The 22,467-nt window shown below is 39.5% G+C and overlaps 1 protein-coding gene across 3 annotated transcripts in view; it reads right to left on the reverse strand.

Moving 5' to 3' along the window:
- Positions 1-22,467, reverse strand: part of LOC140748744 (adenosylhomocysteinase-like 1) — a 52,212-nt gene that overhangs the window by 5,313 nt on the left and 24,432 nt on the right. Inside the window, exons 1-7 of one of the 3 annotated variants that reach the window (XM_073081605.1) lie at positions 7,722-7,946; positions 5,305-5,507; positions 3,279-3,417; positions 2,612-2,782; positions 1,188-1,320; positions 779-905; positions 262-339 (exon numbers count right to left, since the gene is read on the reverse strand). In XM_073081605.1, coding sequence (XP_072937706.1) covers positions 262-339; positions 779-905; positions 1,188-1,320; positions 2,612-2,782; positions 3,279-3,417; positions 5,305-5,507; positions 7,722-7,818 — 948 coding nt within the window. In that variant the 5' untranslated portion in view covers positions 7,819-7,946. Of the gene's footprint in view, positions 1-261; positions 340-778; positions 906-1,187; positions 1,321-1,929; positions 2,058-2,611; positions 2,783-3,278; positions 3,418-5,304; positions 5,508-7,721; positions 7,947-22,467 lie in introns of those variants that run through there. The other 2 variants (XM_073081604.1, XM_073081603.1) reach the window with 2 other exon arrangements.

The raw sequence follows: 22,467 nt of genomic DNA on the forward strand, positions 1-22,467 counted from the left end.
CCCCATTTATTTCACTGCAAAACTTTTTTCGTCACAACACAAATTTGAAACCTATCACTCTACCCATTTAAGCTGAAGTATAATGATAATAAAATGAATGGTAACACTAACATTTAGGACAAATTTTGAACTACCCCCAAATATGTTAAACTCACAAACTGTATATATATACAAATAAAATTTTGATATAATTACACAAATATAACATTAAAATAATAAAACATTACATAATTATGTATAATTAATCAAAAAATATCTCACCTCATTCAATTTGACTACTCTGAAACCGTCCATAGCCGCCTGTAGAGCACATATTGGATCTATCTCTGTCACATACACCTGAACAAAGAGAGACAGAATATTATGTACAAACAACAATATTGATATTTGAAGTTATAAAGGCCTTAAAGATTCAACTTTGGCGTCACAATTACATCTATTTCTGCTAATAACAGCTCTGGTTTGACGGTAGACATACTTTTCCGAGGCGTACCAGCTTGGTCCGCAGGTGTAGCGGCGCATCTGTGGTCGACCTCAGGTAGGAATGTCACCCTATTTGGGGTTGAATACAGATGTCCATGGTCAGCAGTAGCTACTTACCATCAGGTGGACTGCACGCTCGACTGCTACTTCCGTATATAAAAAAAACAGGTGGTATGGAACCCTCAATGTGCGAGATTGACTCGCACTTGGCCAATGAACACAGACCTAAAGACCATCTTAAAACCCATATCAACCCCTACTAATTTCCCAACCCCTAATAACAAAACAAACTCACCACACACCCCAACGCCTTCAACGCCTGACAGCAGCCCTTGCCGACCTCCCCGTACCCGCACACGACCGCCTGCTTGCCGCCGAACATCAGATCCGTGCTGCGTTTCAACGCGTCGATTATACTCTCACTGTAACAAAATGAGGGTAGAAACATATTTTTTTAAAAAGTTTTGAGGGTAGATACATAATTTTATAAGAAGTTTTGCGGGTAGAAACATAATTTTATAAGAAGTTTTGAGGGTAGAAACATAATTTTATAAAAAGTTTTGAGGGTAGAAACATAATTTTATTGATTATAGATGTCCATGAACATGAGCAGTAGCCACTTACCATCAGGTGGACTGCATGCTCGTCTGCTCCTCTTATATTATAAAAAATGAAAATACCAAATTTATAGAATATCAACTGACCGACACGAGTACAAGTTGTCAAACTTGGTCTTCGTCACCGAAGCGTTTACGTTCATAGCTGGAACACACAGCTTCCCAGCTTTGCTCAGCTGGTACAGCCTGTGGACACCTGTCACGCTCTCTTCCACTATACCTGTGGACAAAAATATAGTTTCATATCTAAAAAGTTCAAAGATAATTTAGTCACATTGATAAATAAGTCGAAAGACCAACACTGACCGAACAGAACAACCAATAGACCGAAAGACTGATAGTTATATCAAAAACAGATAGATAAACAGAAAGATCAAAAAAAAGAACAAAAGACCGATAGATGGAACAAAATACCTATTGAGTCCACGTCCGACGAATGGACCATTATTCAAAAGACACGGTCAAATTGAAAGTCAAATACACATACAGACAGACCGAGTTTAGCAGACCAAACAACTGACAAAGCTAAAGATGGAACAAAATCATGATTGACAACTGTAAGACCGAGCGAAAGATCGACAGATGGAACAAAAGACCAAACCGCACACGTGTACACTGAATCTCTTGTGGAACGAAATTTCGATAGTCAAACCGAAAGAACAAAAGACCGCACGAGAGACCGAAAGATGGAACAAAAGACCGCTAGATTTGGAGACGGAATACCGGAAAACTCAACGAATAGACCAAAAGGCCGCCAAAAGAACAGACAGAAAGACACTTCTGAACATCCCAAGCCGTCGATTTCCCCATCGAAGGTGCCCCAACTCACCCTTGATCTGCTTGAAGTAGCTGGGGTGTTTCTTGAGCATGAGGTGCGTGGCGTCGCCGCCGTCGTCCAGGATCATGTTGGGCTGCCACGTGGCGCTTGGCGCACAGCACTGGTCGATGCACCATAAGAACGTTCCTCGCTTACACTATACCACGCGGTAATCGACGGACTAGTTGACTAATCGACGAATAGACCGATGGTCAATTACCAATCGATCGACAAATACATCGATTAATCAACAGATCGAAAGACGATCCAATGGAAAATTAATTCCATCTATAGAAAGACCACGATAAGCAGAACAAAAAAAATGATAAAGCTTAATAAGGAACGAAAACATGATTGACACACTGAAAGACCGAACGAAAGACCGATAGATGGAACAAAAGACCGATAGATTTTATAAGCAGAACGACGGATAGACCAAAAGATAGACGTAAAGACTGAAACTTTGTTAGAAAAAAGGATCGACAGTCAAAACTCATGTAGAATTAAAGATCGATAATCAAACCAAAAGACCGTACGAAAGACCGATAGATGGAACAAAAGACCGATAGATTTGGTGACGAAAAAACATTTAACACCTTGGATATACCTAAAAACCACCAAAAGAACAGTCAAAAAGCCATTCATATACCCTCAAATCCCCATCAATTACCTCATAAGAGTTACTAAAACTCACCCTTGATCTGCTTGAAGTAGCTGGGGTGCTTCTTGAGCATGAGGTGCGTGGCGTCGCCGCCGTCGTCCAGGATCATGTTGGGCTGCCACGCGGCGCTGGGCGCACAGCACTGGTCGATGCACCACCAGAATGCCTCCTCACTTTCTCCGCGCCATGCGAATATTGCGTAACCTGGAGGCAATGAGGAATTAAATTATTTTAAGGTGATAGAATGCGAAAGTAAACAAGAAAATAAAAACAAGTTGTTTCGGAAGATGTTGAACGGTGTTCAAATCACCCGGGTGTAAGGTAAAAGGTCCTATCCCAAACCTATCCCCATAACAGAAGCTTTAGCGTTGGACACTGCAGTATCCTTCGGCAATCCAATGAGCTTCGAGGTCCCTTGGAAAAACTTTAAGTGTTTTAGATAATATGAGTGGATGTATCCTCTCAGTGGCCTCCTCCACTAAGAGGAAACCATAACGGCTTCGTAACCCATACATAAAAATTACAGGTTAAAATAATAGGTAGACGCTAAACTTACTAAAGACATTTGATATTTTTTTACGATTGGTTTTTGCATAACCATCTTAGACCGAAACGAAAGACATTACATGTAAAAAAATTGAACAAATATCAGGTCAAAACCTCTGCAATTACAAGACTAAAGTTCCTGCTACCAACTCACCAGAGTGCGCCAACGCCGCAGCCACCTCATTCTGGGTGCTGTAGATGTTGCAAGCAGCCCAGCGCACGGTAGCACCCAGAGCTGCTAACGTCTCGATCAACACCGCCGTCTGGGCGTTGATGTGTGTGCAGCCTACGATCTGGGGACAAAGGTTGACGAGCTCAAGATATTATTATTTTTTTTTTTTATAATGGAAGGGTAGCAGACGAGCATGCAGTCCACCTGATGGTAAGTGGCTACTGCCGCCCATGGACATCTGTTATCAACCCCAGATAGGATTAGATACTCCTACCTGAGGTCGACCACAGATGCGCTGCTACCCCTGAGGACTAAGCTGGAACACCTCGGAAAAGTCTGTCTCCCTTACCACACCCTTCAAACCGGAACACAGCAGCGCCTAACACAGCTGTTATTAGGTAGAATCCTGCTAATTTTTAATTAATTTAATTAGTTTTTTTATTGAAATAACAAACGACGAGCATGCTACCCCCATTTTTTCGAAATAGCAAACGTACATGATACCTGGTGCATTTTTAAAGTTTGGAGTAACGAAGGAACAGTCCACCTAATGGTACGTGGCAATTAATGCTCAAGAACATCTATAATCAAACCTAGATTACTTTTTATAATATGACAGTACCAAGCGGGCATGCAGTCCATCTGATGACAAGTGGCAACTGCTGCGCATGGACATGTTATCAACCGTCAATAAGTCCTAACTGACGTCTACCACAATGCGTTCTTACATCAGAAGACTATATTGAAACGCCTCGTAAAATGTATCACCCTTACCACGACTCTTTAGATTGAGAGGATAACGGTGCATATACTATTAAAATAGTGGCAGTAGTGCCTCAGTAAGGGTCCTGGTTCGACTCCGGAGAACCCTTAGAGACTTGCCCTTAGAACCCTTTCCACCACCTTTCGGATGGGCACTAAGAAAGAGTTTTTCAAACAACAGCGTATGAAACTTTTTCACATAACAAAATTCATACCTATATAGGTAACTAGCTGACCCGGCAAACTTTGTGCCGCCTCAAAATCTATTTATCAAATACATTTCATATAAAATATAGCCTATGTTACTCGTGGATAATGTAGCTTTCGAATGGTGAAAGAATTTTTAAAATCGGTCCAGTAGTTTTTGAGCCTATTCATTACTATCAAACAAACAAACAAAGTTTTCCTCTGTATAATATTAGTAGGTAATAAACTACACATAGTCTAGAATAATTTAGAGCACGAATATTATCTAGGCTACGTATAATTAATTCAATTTATCATGTACAGCCAAACGTCGATTTCGATTTGGCAGTAAATCCTATGAATAATTTCAACATTCCCTCTATTCGGAAATCTCCATACGAAATCTGGTGCTGAATATTTCATACGTAATCGGTAAAGTGGGAATTGAATGAGTGTTTCTTTGTAGGCAATTTGCAAACTACTAGTTTACCCAATTCAATGGAAACACATTTTTTTCTATGTAAGTAATCTTTATTTTTATAGGAGTAGTAGACGAGCATGCAATCCAGCTTGTGGTAAGTGGTTACCGCCCATGGATATCTGTAATCAACCCTGAATAAGATTAGCTTTCGACCTGACGTCGTTCATAAATGCGCCGCTACTTCTGAGGATTAAGCTGCAACGCATCGGAAAAGTATGTCTCCCTTACCACACCCTTCAAACCAGAACACAGCCACCTTCTAACCGACTTTTCGACGTCAGTAATCTTCCTACCGACTAGGTTAATGCGTTTCGAGCATATGTATGTATTGTATATCTGTCTCAATCTTTGGCACGACTTACAGCCCAAACGGCTTGACAGAATTAACATATGAGATGACGATGGTTCATCCAAATTTTGAAACGGACATGGACTACATTCATTTTGAGTTAAAATAATTCCCTGATTTAGACTTTTTTATGTTGTTTAAAGTACCAAGTCTTCTGGGTCGGTAAAAGACCAAAGTAATCCACATAACGTCAATAAAATTCCCTATTAATTACTCAAACTTCAACCAACCTTAGCGTCCTTCAAGGGCTTATCATCCTTCGCCCTGGCCCTCAGCGCCATGATGCCCGGCATCTCTTGCTCCGCGATCTCGATCTCTCGCCTCCCGAAGGCGTGTTGCTCCACATTCCTCACGCAGTAGGGCGGGGAGGGCTGACCGGCGGCGATCGCCTTCTCGTGAGGCTGCACTCCCTCCTCCTCGTCGGAAGACGACCCTGGATTGTAAATGGTGAAACGGCCTATATAAATTATGAGTGGACGTTCGATTGGATCAGGTCTAAATGTATTGTTGGTGCAAATTAGTTTTTAAATTCGGCCTCTCAAGAGATTCAAAAGGTCTTAAAGGTGAAGTTTACCAAATCGGACTAGGCCCACTTCTTTTAAGAGATCTGTGTCCAGACTTAGGTCTATGAGACTTTTGAGACTTTTATTCAAAGCTACACAACTTATATGCAGTCCATGTTTACAGGCGGTTTTTATTGGTCCTAATATTATTGTCATTGGTCTAATTATTATGGCCTCACTGGAGTGACACATAATAGAGTCTAATTTGGGTAAATTTAGGTCTGTCTCATCGGATATTTTAATTATTATTTTGAATGCAGAAGTAGCAAATGACCATGCAGTCCACATAATGTTAAATAACTACTGCCGCACATGGACATCTGCAATCGACCCCAGATGAGACCGAATGTCGATCTGAGGTCGGCCACAGATACGCCCCTGAGGAGTAAGTTGCAATGCCGCTGAAGAGTATGTCTGCCTTACCACACCAGAAGACATCAGCGCTTAACACTGCTGTTATTAGGCAGAAATAGGTGTGTCGATGGTGCCGCCACAGTAGAACCACATAAGATTCTACCATCTGTTTCTGCTTTATCACAGCAGTGTCACGCTGTTATGCTGACTGAAGTGTGTGGTAAGGGGGAGCTACCTATGTGAGACGTTCCAACTTAATCGTCAAATATAGCACATGTGGCCGACATTGGCGAAATATCACTTCTCACTTAACCAGTTTTATTTATATTTATCTCGGTAACTTAAACGCTTAATATGGTTAACTAGGTGAGGTTAACAACTAACTTTTTGTATCACATGTTTAACTTATTTATACATAGGTACAGTAACAAGTGTTATTGCATTTATATCGGACATCGTACATATCGTACACGGCCCGTAGCACGCAAAATATAATAAATTAAAATAAAATAAAAATAAAAATGTTTTATTGATTAAAGTACAATTATATACAAAACAAGGCGCAAGGGTCCCTGTACTGGGTTGGTAACCCGGTATTACTGGGTGCCCCGCTCATCACCAGGACAAAAATTAATCAAATAAACAAATATAAAAAAATAGTTTTAAGAATTATGACTACTTAAATTAAAAGCGTGTCCAACTCATATTAGCGCGCGCGCGTGTGTGTGCGCGTGTGTGTGTGAGTGTGTGTGAGTGAGTGTGTGTGTGTGTGTGTGTGTGAGTGAGTGTGTGAGTATGAGTGTGTGTGCGTGTGAGTGAGTGTGTGTGTGTGAGTGTGTGTCTTAGTGTTTGTGAGTGAAAGAGTATATGTGATCCCATATTAAATTTATAAGGTGTCAGAACCTTCTGTAGTTCGGCTCCGGTGGTGCACCGCCACACCTATACCTGCCTTATAACAAGGTGTTAAGAGCAGTGTTCTGGTTTGAAGGGTTTGGGAAGGGAGACATACTTTTCCGAGGCATTCCACATTAGTCCTCAGGGGTAGCGGTGCATATATGGCTGATCTCAGATAGGATTCTAACCCTATCTGGGGTTGTCCCAGATGTCCATGGGTACTAGTACCACTTACCATCAGGCGGATTGCATTATCGTCGGCTACTTTTATATTGTAAAAAAACGCGCATAACTGCTATTATAAGTCAGAAGTAGTTGTAGCGATTGAAGCATTGCCACTACAGTTAAATTTCGAAAAGGGGTCTTAAATTTTAAAATATGCTTTATATTTTTAAAATTATCTGGCTGTAATATTATAAATGAAAAGTTTACGAGGATGGATGAGTGCATGTTTGTTACTCTTTCACGCAAAAACGGCTGAACGGATTTGAATGAAATCTGGTACACAGGCAGAATGTAACCTGGATTAACATATAGGATACTTTTGACGGTAAGTGCTACTGCCGCCCATGGACAGCCGTAACCAACCCCAGATAGGATTAGATTAGGTGTTCCTACCAGAGGTCGGTCACAGATGCGCCGCTACCCCTGGGAACTAAGCTGGAAATGCAAAGCATGTCTCCCTTACCGTCCCAAAAACCAGAACACGGCAGCGCTTAGCACTGCTGTTATGAGGCAGAAATAGGAGTGGCGGTAGTGCCGCCTGAGTCGAACCACAAAGGTAACTAATTAACTAGTATTAAAGTACCTTATATGTATATATTAACGTCACTTACAAAAATCACTCCTCCCAGATATAACAGAGTGTCGTTTCTTCAACGAAGGGTTGCTTTCTTCGCTCATCGTGTTTTTCAAAATTCCTGTCGTCGGCATTTTTGATTTTTTATATCCTATCTACTTTTTAATTATACAGTCTTTGTTTTGGCACTGTCCTTATCTACAATTCACGTTTTACGATACCGTAGATGTATTAATCACATAGATTCCTAATCTTGATACAATTTCTGGTATAACTTTAGACGAATACGTCTTATTTTAAATTCAGATTCCATAGTAGTGAAAATAGTTTTAACAAAAAACAAGATATAAGAAAATAAAATGACAACCCGCATGGCGGACCGGTCCCGGGTTCGATCCCCGTCCAGAAAGATTTCTAAATGATGAATTTAGGTTTCTGTTTCTAGGTTTGGGTGTTTGTGTATTTGTCTCTGGGTTATGCTATAGACATAGCACCCACGACACAGGGAATCCTAGTGTGAGGCTATGCGTGTAGAAAGCGTTTTTTTATATATCGATCTATCTACATAATTTAGTAACGTGAATAAAATTACATTTCTTACTTGGTTTCTAATATAATATTAATTTATAACTTATAAAATCGTTAAAATCCCAATGTTTATAACTGCAAACACATATAACTGGAGCCGCGAGTCACATTTAAGGTCAGTTCTGACTTACTCACTTCCTTCTAAGTCCGGAGTAAGTCAAGACAGATTTAGTTGAAAAATAAACTGACCGACTCCTGAGACAAGAGAAAGTCAGGAATAAGTTCTGTTCCACTCAAATCCAAACTCCACTATCTTTGACTTAAAAAAATTTTGCAAGAAATTTGGAACAATAATACATTTTCAAAGGTACAAACTCGCAACTATAATTAAATAACGCATCTATTTCCATTCCAAGCGACACCCACATACATTACGTGTAGCACCCACTAGAGACCCATCGCTTAATGTCAGAGGTGAGTTCAGTGAGTGCTGTTTCTAACATTAGATATTGTAGTGGGAACAAACATTGTTGTCCCAGTAGTCCCGGGACTAGAATAGGGCTACGGTATCCCCTGCCTTGGTAAGAGGCGACTAGAAGGGGGCTTCCGGGGTTGCAGGCGGCAAGGGAGCTCGAACTGTCCAGCAAGCGACCCCGGGAAGGACAGCGGTAGGTGTGATCGCATACCATCGTAAACACTACATGGTATGGGAGTAGCGAAAACTGCTCCCCCAGAGCAGAGCCCGATCGGGGCATCGCACTTGGAAGACTCCGGTTCCGTCGGAGATCCCGGAGTTCTCCACCAAGCGTTTAGGACGGCCACCGGCGGGGTTTTAGTGCGGTAAAAATCCCACATAACCCGGCGTCGCTCCCACGTCATCGGGTACCTTTTGAAGGTTTCCCCCTCGTAAACAAAAAAAAACAAGGAACAAACTTTGTGGGGACATCGCGCAATTCTTCAAGAGATGGCGCTTTCTGAAACACGCTATCGAAGTTTTCTCAACATCTTACATATACAGGGTGAATTTTTCAAACGGGCCTTCAGGGCCAAATCCGAAACTATAAGGATTAGCGAAAAATGTTGAAAGGAGTTACGAGGCCGATTTTGATAAAAACTAAAACTGCATCATTACTTTTTTAAATAACTTTTTCCCTAGCCGGGAATCGAACGAGTTCATTTTGAAAAAAAATACACCCTCTATATTATTCCACTATCTGATAGTGTTGCTTATAAGGATCAAAATCTGGGATGTAATGATAAATGACAAACTAAAGGAAAAGCCTCAATATTAAGAAAACACATATTTTTTCATATTAATTTGGCAGTTAAGTTCCCGCCATTCATCAATTTAAACATTTCGCGTATTAACAATTTTTTTTGGTTCAATATTTCAAATCATTCGAAAGTGGACGTTTTGTTCTCCAAGAATTTATATTTTTATGTCCGACTTAATTAAGGTTATTTTAAGGACCGTTATAATAGATTTAACTTGCTATGGGCGGAGTTTCGATTAATACAGATGTAAAGTTGACAGTTTGCGAGAATGACCTTTTCGATTCAAATCAGAGTGATTACTAAACAAAGAGATATAGAAAATCATATTTAACGTTTAAACGAAGTTGTAAACAATAAGAATTTACTAGTTAATCAGTTATCTTTTTTAATTAAAAAAATAATTCTAAAAACGGCTGTAACTTATTTGCCAAACTATTACTTTCTCATACTAAGCCGTATGTCATGGTCATAACATCAAATAATTAGTTTATTAACCAACAAATTCTTCAATGACTTATGTATGTTTCTAAAGAATTATACATAAATCTTTTATTATAGATAATCCTTAAGGATTAGGATGCCAATGTATGAAAAATATGTATTTTCTTCAAAATTTTCCTTTTCCTTTAATTTGTCACATAACATTACTTCCCAGAATTTGATCCTTAAAAGCGACACTATCAGATAGTGGAATAATATAGAGGGTGTAATTTTTTTCAAAATGAACTCGTTCGATTCCCGGCTAAGGTAAAAGATATTTTAAAAAACTAATGATGCAGTTTTAGTTTTTATCAAAATCGGCCTCGTAACTCCTTTCAGCATTTTTCGCTAATCCTTGTAGTTTCGAATTTGGCCCTGAAGGCCCGTTTGAAAAATTCACCCTGTATACAAGCTCCGAACTGAGACTCTCGGAGCACGACCGCTGTCTGGACATGATCACAGTATTTCCTTCACCGTTAGTGATAATTAATCCTAACTAATATTATAAATGCGAATGTGTTTGTATGTTTGTTTGTTACACTTTCACGCCTTAACTAAACCTTCACCTTAAGTAGACCTTCAGAAAAGAACATAGGGTTGTTTGTATCCCGAAAACAGTACCGTTCCCGTAGGATAGATAAAGAAAACTTTTAAGGTACGACTGACGAATCGACGTCATCGACCTCGGAGGGCGAGTACAGCCGTATATATAACCTAGTTTCTAATACATAAGACCCACAATAGACTCAAGTATAGTCCGCGTAAAACTGCTAGTCCGCTCTGAATATAGAAATGAATCTCGCCATAGCAAATTGTATGACTACACCTGCTCGGAACAACTTCAGAGCGGACTAGCAGTTTGGTAACTATACAGATTACCCTTTTTTTTTTGTAGACGAGGGGAAACCATCAAAAGGTACCCGACGCCATGGGAGTGACGCCGGATTATGTATGTAGGATTTTTACCGCACCAAAACCCCCCCGGTGGCCGTCCTCAGCGTTTGGTGGAGAACTCCGGGATGCGATGGGAACGCGATGCCCTTCTATCGGGCTCTGCCCTGGGGGGAGCAATTTACGCTCCTCTCACATCCCCTGGTGATTACAGCGATATGCGACCACAAAAACCGCTGTCCTTCCCGGGGTCGCTTGCTAGACGGTTTGAGCTCCCACTCTTGCCACCCGCAACGACTATACAGACTACTCACAACAGACTCCAACTTAAAATGGCAAAGGTGAGTATGGTTGAGTGCCTTCTATGAACCGCTAACATTAGATATTGCACTAGCAAATTAATGTTAAAATGACACAAAGAAATAACCTCTATTCGCATTTACGGAGACTTTGTACCTTTGAGAGCGTGGTTAAAAATGAATACAGAAATATTGTTAATTAACAAACAAACATGTGAAAAGGGACTAACTAATGTTTTTCTATTTTTACCCGACAGCACATTACCTTCCATGTTTTTCGAGCGTATGTATGTATGATTGTATTGTAGTCGAAATTATGTACGTATTTAAAAAGAATTATCACTTAAAAGTGGTAATTCTTTTTAAAAACCATTGGTGGTGGTGGTGGTGGTGGTGATGTGGTAAGGGAGACAGACTTTTCCGAGGTGTTCCGCTTCTTCGAGCTTCCGAGGCGGTCCTCAGGGGTAGCGGCGCATCCGTGGCCGACCTCAAGTATGAATACTTAATCCTATCCGGGGTTGATTACAGATGTCCATGGGCGGCAGTAGCCACTTACCATCAGGTGGACTGCATGCTCATCTGCTACTCTTATATTATAAAAAAAAATATATCACTTGCTTACGGTGAAGGAAATCGTCGTGAAAAAACCTACACGCCCTAATTTTCAAAGCTTTCTGAAGTGTGTGTGAATTCTACCGAAACGCATTTAGCCAGCGCGGTGGACTATGGCCTAAAACAGTACTCATTCTTAGAGGAGACCCGTGTCCAGCAGGACAGTAATAGATCCTCTCACACCTCTTACGACATACCCAGTACTCACAGCCTCACACTAGAATTCCCTGTCTTGGGTGCCATTGACATACACAAAGACGAATACTCAAACACCACCAGAATAGATAACCAAATTCATCATTCAGATGTCTGTCTAACCGGAGATCGAACTCGGAACCTTTGCGACCGCTTCGCTACACGACTCGTCTGAAGAAATTGTCCTTCAAAGCCAACATCATACAGAGTATCGAAGATGTTGATACATAATGTAGTAAGCTCAGCTCATAGTGCGATATGATGAACGACCGAGCGATACCAAACAGTACCTTTATAACCGACCCAGATTTACCCAACGTTTGTAAACCGAACCAAAATAACTGTTCCTTTAAACTTCGGTAATGAAATGTATGTACAAAGTATTGCATATTTCTTGTGTAGGTACGTTATTTATAATAGTATAGTCCGCGTTAAACTGCTAGTCCGCTCTGAATATAGAAATGAATTGCGTTGACATAGCAAATTGTATGACTACACCTGCTCGCAACAACTTCAGAGCGGACTAGCAGTTTGGCGCGGACTATAATAGAACTTGTAAACGAGCAGTTTGGCGACCCGAGTGGGCACCATACCGTCTGACACACAGTCCCAGGTTCAATCCCCGCCCAAACTGATCGAAAGGTGAGTTGTTCCGTACTCCCGTTTCGATTTTGCATTACATAGAATAACTTTAACGTTAACAACGTTTCTAATCTAGATGTGAATGTTTGTGTATAATTTGTATTTGAGTGTAGTTAATTGTATCAGGCGTTACTTTGCGGAAATCCATGCTATTAAGTTAAGATTAAAACTACTTCGCAACAATCCGCTACAAATATGTATGATGGTATATATTTTACCATACATACTGCCATACATACATACATATAGCCATACATACTGTATGGTTTAAAATATATACCATCATACATATTTGTAGCGGATTGTTGCGAAGTAGTTTTAATCTTAACTTAATAGTATTTGAGTGTGTCAATGAACATTGGAAAAACTTCCTATCCGACCGGTAATTATATCTTCGGACGTCCAGATGCACGGCAGGCTACCACCCCTATCAAGTCGACCTTCCTTTGGTTCGTACGAAACGTTTTGCCTCGTCTTTTTTAATACGAACCGCCAACGAGTGGAATGCCCTGCCGGCTTCTGTGTTTCCCGACAAATATAATCTAGGAGTCTTCAAATCAAGAGTGAATAGGCTACTTCTAGGCAAGCGTGGCACATCTTAGGGCCTCATCGAAGCTTACCATCAGGCGAGATCGAGGCCAAGCGGATGCCTATCAACTCATAAAAAAAAACACACAATGAACAGCCAAAACTATCACACCATGACGTTGATCAAGAACAAAGATCGACAACCAATCGATCGCTTCGACATTCGATCATTTCGACGATGATCCCCAAAACATATAAGTATCTTGAATTAGCACTCTATTTCGTTACTTGATCTACACATGAAAAGAAACGTAGCCATAAAAACAATAGAATCTACAATCAACTCTACGCTCGCGATGAAAATCGATATTTCACGCAAATTTAACAGAGCGAAGAAAATTGAAAATTTGCACATATTCAGAATAGGCTCGAGTTATAACATATCCTATAATAGAATATAATAATAAATCACACATCAATGTGTTCATTTCATAGGTTTTTGCGCGGTACCCTAATTATTTTTCTAATAAAAAAGACCTAAGTTACTCCTTATAATATCAACTAACTGACAGTGAAAGTTCGTCAAAATCTGTCCAGCCGTATCGAAAATTAGCCGGAACAGACAGACAAAAATGTTACTTATATATTTTTTTTTCTTTTTACAAGTTCCGTATATCGTTTAGTTTTTGTAAAAATTACCGTATATAGGTAAGTCTTCAGTGAGTATTATTTAAAAAAGCTGTTATTACCACGCTTTTATTAGCTTGACCTGTATGCATGTATCTAACGGAATCTTTGAACTCGATTTTTACCCACTTTTAACAGTGCGATTAATTTAAAATTTTAAACAATTATCAAGAACCGATTATAATACACGATTTAAATTTCATCCTATTCACATCATAAGGTTCGGTAGGATTAACGATTTTCCTTGTGCGATTTTAGCGTGGCGTAGCATAGATTTTTTAAACTATAATTATTTTAACATTACAACATAGATTACAAACAGAAACTTCAATTTTATCTATGTCTACAGATTGTTAAACGCAGGTAAAACCACGGGGCACGGATAGTTAATATGTTCATAGTCGGGTGGTTCATTGCGAGGGTGCCTACAAACGATACAATGCATTCAATGGGCCGGCAGAGAGCGTCCATTTGGATTTTCATTCCAACTTTTTATGGTTCAACTGTTTCAATAACCCACATTGGCTATTTTAAGGTACTTCAGTATTATGAAAACATCGTGAGGAAATGCAAGTTTCCTGACCTAAAAATCTTTAAAAAAAGTTCTCAAAGGTATGTGAAGCCTACCTATACGCACTTGGCCAGCGCGGTGGATTATGGCCTAATCCTTCATGCTGAGAGGAGACCCTTGCCCAGCAGTGGGACAATAAAGGGTTGACAATGAATTAAATATCATCTACCAATCTATCAATACGCACTTGGCCACTAACCTAACCTAACCTAACCTAATCCTCCACATGCTGAGAGGAGACCCGTGCCCAGCAGTGGAACAGCAATAGGTTGATGACTTCTCTAATATCATCATCACTATCATCCCGTTATTTGCCCACTGCTGAGCATACGTTTCCATTTAAAACGCAAAAGCCTAATTATCCAGTTCTTTTTGGTTATCTGAAATCTCAAACTTAGTATAAAGAACCTTTCAAACCGCGGCACTCTACATGTTATTCTCATAAGCAACACCACATACAACAATTCATTCAGTGGGCTTGCGAGCGTGTCTGAATTCCCATTCTTAAGCTAGGACAGCCACGACAAATGAGTTTCCACGGCCCAGTACCGGTTTTTATAACCCAGATTTCGTATAACGTATACATAACCTACATTCGAGTGATATATGCCTATTTCTAACGTGAAGCAGTTGATTATGTTTTTGAAGGTAGTAGAACCCTTTGTGGTTCGACTCCGGCGGCACCACCGCCACACCTATTTCTACCTAATAACAGCAGTGTTAAGCGCTGCTGTTTTCCGGTTTGAAGGGTGTGGTAAGGGAGAGAGACTTTTCCGAGGCGTCCCAGCTTAGTCCTCAGGGGTAGCGGCGCATCTGTGGCCGACCTCAGGTAGGAATATCTAATCTTTGTCCCTGTAGTCCCGGGACTAGAATAGGGCTACGGTATCCCCTGCCTGTCGTAAGAGGCGACTAAAAGGGGGCTTCCGGGGTTGCGGGCGGCAAGATTGGGAGGTCGAGCCGTCCAGCAAGCAACTCCGGGAAGGACGGCGGTATGAGTGGTCGCATACCGTCGTAAACACCAGACGGTGTGGTGAGACTTGACGCTCACCTAGGAGGAGCCCGAAGGGGCAACGCGTTCAGAGGACTCCGGTTGCGTTCCGTAGGAGATCCCGGAGTCCTCTTGGCAACGCTGAGGACGGCCACCGGGGGGGTTTTAGTGCGGTAAGAATCCCACATAACCCCATGTCGCTCCTACGACACTGGGTACCTTTTGAAGGTTTCCCCCTCGAAAACAAAAAAAAAAAAAAAAAAAAAAAAGGAATATCTAATCTTATCTGGGGTGGATTATACATGTCCATGGGCGGCAGTAGCCACTTACCATCAGGTCGACTGTATGATCGCCTGCTACTCCTATATTATAAAAAAAAAGATTATGTGGGTATGGATACCGACTGACTTATTTTAGGCGACTATCTTATCCACAGGAGTAGCAACGTATGTGTGACTGTCTTAAGATGGACCCCTGTTTAATATACCAAGTCGACTTAGATTCTATCTGAGGTCGACCACAGATACCCTTAAGGTCTAACTGTAACGCCTCTTATAAGTCTAGACACCCTCCCTTGCCACACCCATCAAACAAAAACACGGCATTAAGATGTGTGAGTTTTTTAAATACCACCTCTTTCACACACAAATACGAATACAAAAACACCAGAACAGAAATATACTTCAAAATTTAAACATCTGTCTGACCGGGGATCGAACCCAGAACCCATTGCGTGTCATACCGCATAGCAGCTACTCCGACATGCGGCTCGTGAATATCCAACTTTAGAATGATCATCATCAACCCATTACTGTCCCCCTGGGAACGGGTCTCCTCTCATAATTAGGTCATAGTCCACCGCGCTGGCCAAGTGCGTATTGGTAGATTTCACATACCTTTGAGATTTTTTTTATAAATCCCTCAGGTATGCAGGTTTCCTCACGATGTTTTCCTTCACCGTTTAGCAAGTGATAATTAATTTCTAAATACGCACATAACTTTTAAAAATGCGAGGTGCGTGCCTGGGATTTGAACCTGTGACCCCTCGATCGAGAGGCCGAGTTTCTTAACCACAAAGCTATGACTACCTTTAGAATGATATTTAAGCCTAAATATATTCAACATCTAGTCTTTAAGCCACCGCCACGCACGTGACTGGTTATGAAACGTGACGTCACATCTCATGTTACGAGTATTATCAGATGACGTGAGCAGATTTTAAAGGTTACGGAGGCTGTAATTGCTCAAAATATCCATTGTATGTTTAACGTCACGTCATGCGAATATTATACAATGCTTGCATAGTTAATGGCTTGAAAAGTTTGTGTAGACTAGACGCTTTTTGATGTGATACATTAAGGCGGGTTAGACCGGCTGTTGCCGTGCCGACACGTTTACAAGTTAACGAAGAAGTAGCCACCCACACAAAAAAATCTCCTTTTACATACCATTTCATTCCCTTAACGTCATCTCATCTATGTCATATTCATCACAGACGTGCCCTTTTTATCCTCTATACATAATTTTAATTTCCTACGTGTCATTTTCTACTCTTAAATGTCATTTTCATCTCCTGCGTGTCATTTTCAACTCCTAAAAGTCATGTTCATCTCCTGCGTGTCATTATTATCACCTCAATGTCATTTTCATTTTCTATGTGTCATTTTAAACTCCTAAATGTAATTTTCATTTCCTATGTGTCATTTTTAACTCTTAAATGTCATTTTCATTTCCTACGTGTCCTTTTCCACTCCTAATTGTCATTTTCATCTCCTGCGTGTCATTATTATCCCCTCAATGTCATTTTCATTTTCTATGTGTCATTTTAAACTCCTAAATGTCATTTTCATTTCCTATGTGTCATTTTTAACTCCTATATGTCATTTTCATCTCCTATGCATCATTTTCAGACTAAATGACATTTCAACTCCAATTCAAACGCAAAACTAACATTAAAAAGACAAAACTAACATTTAGCAGAGAGATAACAGCAAAACAGTAAACATCGTGAGATAATTACGTCATTTTCATCTTGTATATGTTATATTTATCTCCTAAATGTCATTTTCATCTCCTATGTGCCATTTTCATTTCCTTTATGTCATTGTCGAATCCCAAATGTCATTTTCGTCCCCTATGTATCATTTTGAACTCCTATGTGTCATATTCATCTCCTGTGCATCATTTTCAGACTAAATGACATTTCAAGTCCAATTCAAACGCGAAACTAACATTATAAATACAAAACTAACATTTAGCAGAGAGATAACAGCAAAACAGTAAGCATCATGAGATAATTACGTCAACTAGTGATTAGTTGTTCCATCGCGCGCCATAACCTCGCAGCGTAGGATACGGGCACTTTATATACAAACTTGACCCATATTTGACAATATTAAATGCTGTATTCGCAAAGACTTTATAGTTAAACTGAAACAAGTTTTATACAGAGCATTGGCATTGAAATGTCTGTGTAATTTAACTTATTTGGAGAAAAAATGTTTATTTATGCGCTCTGGAGCATATTGGAAAGGAAAAATTATAAATGCGAATGTGAGTTTGTTTGTTTGTTACGCTTTCACGATGTAACTACATAATCGATTGTCATGAAATTGTCACACTTTGTCAGGGGTTCAGAAAAGGACATAGGGTAAATTTTATCCCGAAAAAAGCACTGTTCCCGAGGGAATGAGCCGCGTGTAAAAGCTAGTATTAACATAATAACTTAGACACTGATATAGGCTATATTTTACACTCAAATAATTGTGGGTTTTGTGTGTAAATACCTAAAAGCTTTACACAAGGTTACGTATGTATGTAAATAACTTTCTTTCAGAACACAGCAGCTGTTATTAGTGAGATATAGGTGTCGCAGTGATGGTGGTCGCTTTGAAGTCGTACCACAGAGGTTTTAGTAAATTCTGAAACTAACTAATTGCACAAACACCTAAACTCAGAACAGAAATCATTTTCTTTTTATTTTTAACCGGGGCCGAACCCTGAACTTTCTCCATAGTGTAGTATGGCGACCACTGCGCCACGTGCAACGATAAGATAAGCAATAGTGAGAAAGAACTAGCTATAACTAACCAGGCCTTATCAAGTGTACCTAATCGATTTTAGTCGCATTCGATTTACTTAATACTTCTAGAACCTTCAAGGTTGTTTTCATATATTATGGTAGTACCTACTCGTATGTTCATATAATTTTGTTATTGTTTATTTATTTATCTTATATATAAAATTCTCGTGTCACAATGTTAGTTACCATACTCCTCCTAAACGGCTTTACCGATTTTCACCAAATTTTAGATGCATATTGAGTAGGTCTGAGAATCGGCTACTATCTATTTTTCATAACCCTAAGGGATAAGGGTTGTTCACCTTTAACATTTTTTTATTTATATGGCAACACAACGTTCGCCGGATCAGCTAGTTATTTTATACCCCTATTACTACTACATCTATCCGTCTGTCACAGTGCTCTATCTTTCAAACTGTAATACATAGAAAGTTGATTTTTTTTTACAGATTAAGTACACAGAAGTAACAAAATAACATAACGACGGCGATAGTCGGGGTTGAAACTCGACCTATAAGTCGAAGGTTCCTAAGTTCGCGTCCGAGGTTATCATCTCTCGTTTTCCATCTCATCTCTCTTTTTCCACGGCTAAATATAACTTTCAAAGTGCGATTAGAAATAAATTATCACATGCTATAAAGTTGAAGGCAAACATCATGAGAAAACCTGCATGCCTGAGTCTTATAAAAGTTCTGAAAGTTTTGCATATACGAAATCTATCGACTTGCACAGCATTCGGTCCAGAACTGAGGACTATGACCTCCCTCAATCAAGTCCCCGTGCCCAGCAGTGGGACAGTTGATGGGGTTGAAGGTGGTAGAACCCTTTGTGGTTCGACTCCGGCGGCATCACCGCCACACCTATTTCTACCTAATAACAGCAGTGTTAGGCGCTACTGTGTTACGGTTTGAAGGGTGTGGTAAGGGAGACAGACTTTTCCGAGGCGTTCCAGCTTATTCCTTAGGGATAGCGGCGCATCTGTGGCCGACCTCAGGTAGGAATATCTAATCCTTTCTGGGGTTGATTACAGATGTCCATGGGCGGCAGTAGCCACTTACCATCAGGTGGATTGCATGCTCGTCCGCTACTCCTATTTTATAAAAAAAAAACCTAACTCACATTATAGGCATTTTCAAATAACGTACTTAAAAAAGAAATGCAACTTGCAATTAAAAGAAAAAAGAAAAACCGTCACCACTCGCCCACTTCGCGGAAACAAAATCGATAGCCGGCCGCACAACACTAGCGCATACAATACCGCATAATGTTGCATTTGACCTGGCGTGGGTCAGGGTTTGATTCCAGGGCTTGGACACAGAGGGCCTGTAACTCAATCATATTGCACTTTTTTTTACTTTTAAGATGAAAATATCATTACTTTTGACGAGCCGTGTGGCCACCACGACATAAGAAATCCTCGGCTGTGAGTGCAGAAAGAATATTTTTAATTGCATGTAACAACAGAATATGTCGACGGCAGATACTAGCTTCCACTTTATTATTTATAGTTTATTTATATTAAAATGTTTTGAATAATCTCCCTAATATCGAAATCTTGAAGTAAATACATAGGTATATCACGTGCCCCTGCGTTCGTACACGCTAATCTCTGAAACCGCTCAACTGATCTCAATGTTTGAGAGTATGTAATATGTATCGATGGTAGGGTTCAGCTTGAAATATAGGATACTTTTGAACCCGATAGGTGGCGCTGTTTTTTTATAATACAGAAGTAGCTAACGAGCATGCAGTCCATCTGATCGTCAGTGGCTACCCTCGTAACTAGCCCCAGATAAGACCAGATTTCTAATCAAGGTCGGCCACAGGTGAGTTGTTATCCCTGAGGCCTACATGTAACGCCTTATTATTGATTAATTTAATAAATTTGAAGCCGCGTTGGATATTAATTATCGCTGAATAAAGAAAACAGAAGTGTGTTAGAAGTGTTATGACCTAAACCCTTCTCACCCTGAGAGGAGACCCATTTCAGTACCAGTACTGTAGTGAGACCGAAATGCTCATAACGACAGCCTCATTAAATTACATGGAATTGATTTATATGAATTAAATATATACCATACTAGCTGACCCGGCAAACGTTGTGTTGCCACATAAATAAAAAAATGTTAAAGATGAACAACCCTTATCACTTAGGGGTATGAAAAGTAGATAGTAGCCGATTCTCAGACCTACAATTTTATATGCATATTCATGCATATAAAATTTGGTGAAAATCGGTAAAGCCATTTCGGAGGAGTACGTTAACTAACATTGTGACACGAGAATTTTATATAAAAGATTACGCACCACATAACTTCAGTTATTTTGAAAGAATTTCCCTACATTTGAAACGGGTCAAATTCTTCACCATGTGAAGTGAACACACAGAGAAGACAAACACAAAGACACACAACACAAATGACATATCTTCATCATAAAATCCATCTACTCTAAAATCAAACCTGGGATCTACACATAAAACCGGTATTGGACTAAAAACCGATTTTCAATTGACTTTCAACGTTTCAGTATATAAAAAAAATCAGAACCTTGAAATAAGATACGAGAGGCACTTGATAGTAAGTGGTGAGTGTCGCCTAGACATTCGCAACACTAGAACATCACCGTTTTTTAACTAGAGCTCTTATGTACCTCACTTAATAAACCTTTCATAGTAATTTATTTATGAACTTCCGTAAAACCGACAGCCTATAAACTTCTAGAGTGCTACTGGGAGCTAAAAAGGTTTTTACTAGATAAATCATATAAGAATACGTTATGAATACAGTATACCGCATTGACAAAATGTTAAACTAAAACTAATGCCTTCAATTTTTCTTTTTCTGGTTCATCCCTAAGGTTGACTGGGAGAAAATGCTATTTAGCATTAAGTCCGCCTTTTGTACCACATTGTTTTTAACATGGTCAATAAAGAGTAAATAATATAATAATAATGTCAAAGAACTAAATGCATACAACACAGCATTTCGCTCTACAATCCTAAAATCTAAAGAAAACTTTCTATGCAACTTTAGGAGTTGTATTGTTTGAAATAAAACGTAATAGATATTGATTTTGAAGAATTAAAAAAATTAATCCAATAACAACACATCCTGCAAATAAAAAGAAAAAAAGTAACGAAAATAAATTTTACCGATTGTTATGAAAATAATTTACCGGTTTTAAAAATATTTTTACAACACTATGGAATCTGAATATTTTTAAAATCGCGCCAGAATATTATTTTATACTTTTTTTTTAAACCTACATAAACATATAAATATACCATTCTTACTTCAAACGCGTTTTTACATCATTATTAAATCTGGATTAATAAAAACTTTCATTCGTAACAGAACTCTGTTTACAAACACGTAAAAGTTGCAGTAATTTACGATTTCCCTTTATAACACGTTGTAATTACAATATTTCGTTTTTAGTCACTTTTTCCACATAAACACACAGTTAAACCTATTAAACGGTATTAAAAACTTCACAATTCAACACAACACAGCACTAACACTAAATAACAACATTTATATCACTCGAACCATAAAATGCGTACGAAGTCAAAATGCGCGCCAATTTCGCCGTGGCACAGATAAAAAATACGACGCGGTCGACCTTGGCCGTTTAATTTTTAAATTTCGAACGAACGTGTATCGCCGGCTGGTCGCGGCGCATATGTGACGTGGCTATCGCATTCAGCCAACTAAGCTAGGAAATATGGAGTCGCCTCGTTCGTGAATGAACTTTAGTTTTAATTACAAGGTGAATGTAGGTATATGCTTTTCATGAAAGGTAAACTTGAGAAGTCTTTTTAATTTGTAATTGGATTAAATTTCGCGTTATATTTTCTCAACAAATTCCGGCAAGTATTCATCGCTAGTTGTAATAAAGTCTTCATAATGTTATCGAAACTAAGCGATGTCTACAAATCCGTGCATGGCCAGCATAGTAGACTTTGAGCCATTGAATCCTCAAGGACTCAGTCCAGCAGTGAGA

This window comes from Epargyreus clarus, unplaced genomic scaffold (genome assembly GCF_041222505.1).
Source record: "Epargyreus clarus isolate Ecla_fem2 unplaced genomic scaffold, WU_Ecla_fem_2.2 ptg000016l, whole genome shotgun sequence".
NCBI lineage: Eukaryota > Metazoa > Arthropoda > Insecta > Lepidoptera > Hesperiidae > Epargyreus > Epargyreus clarus.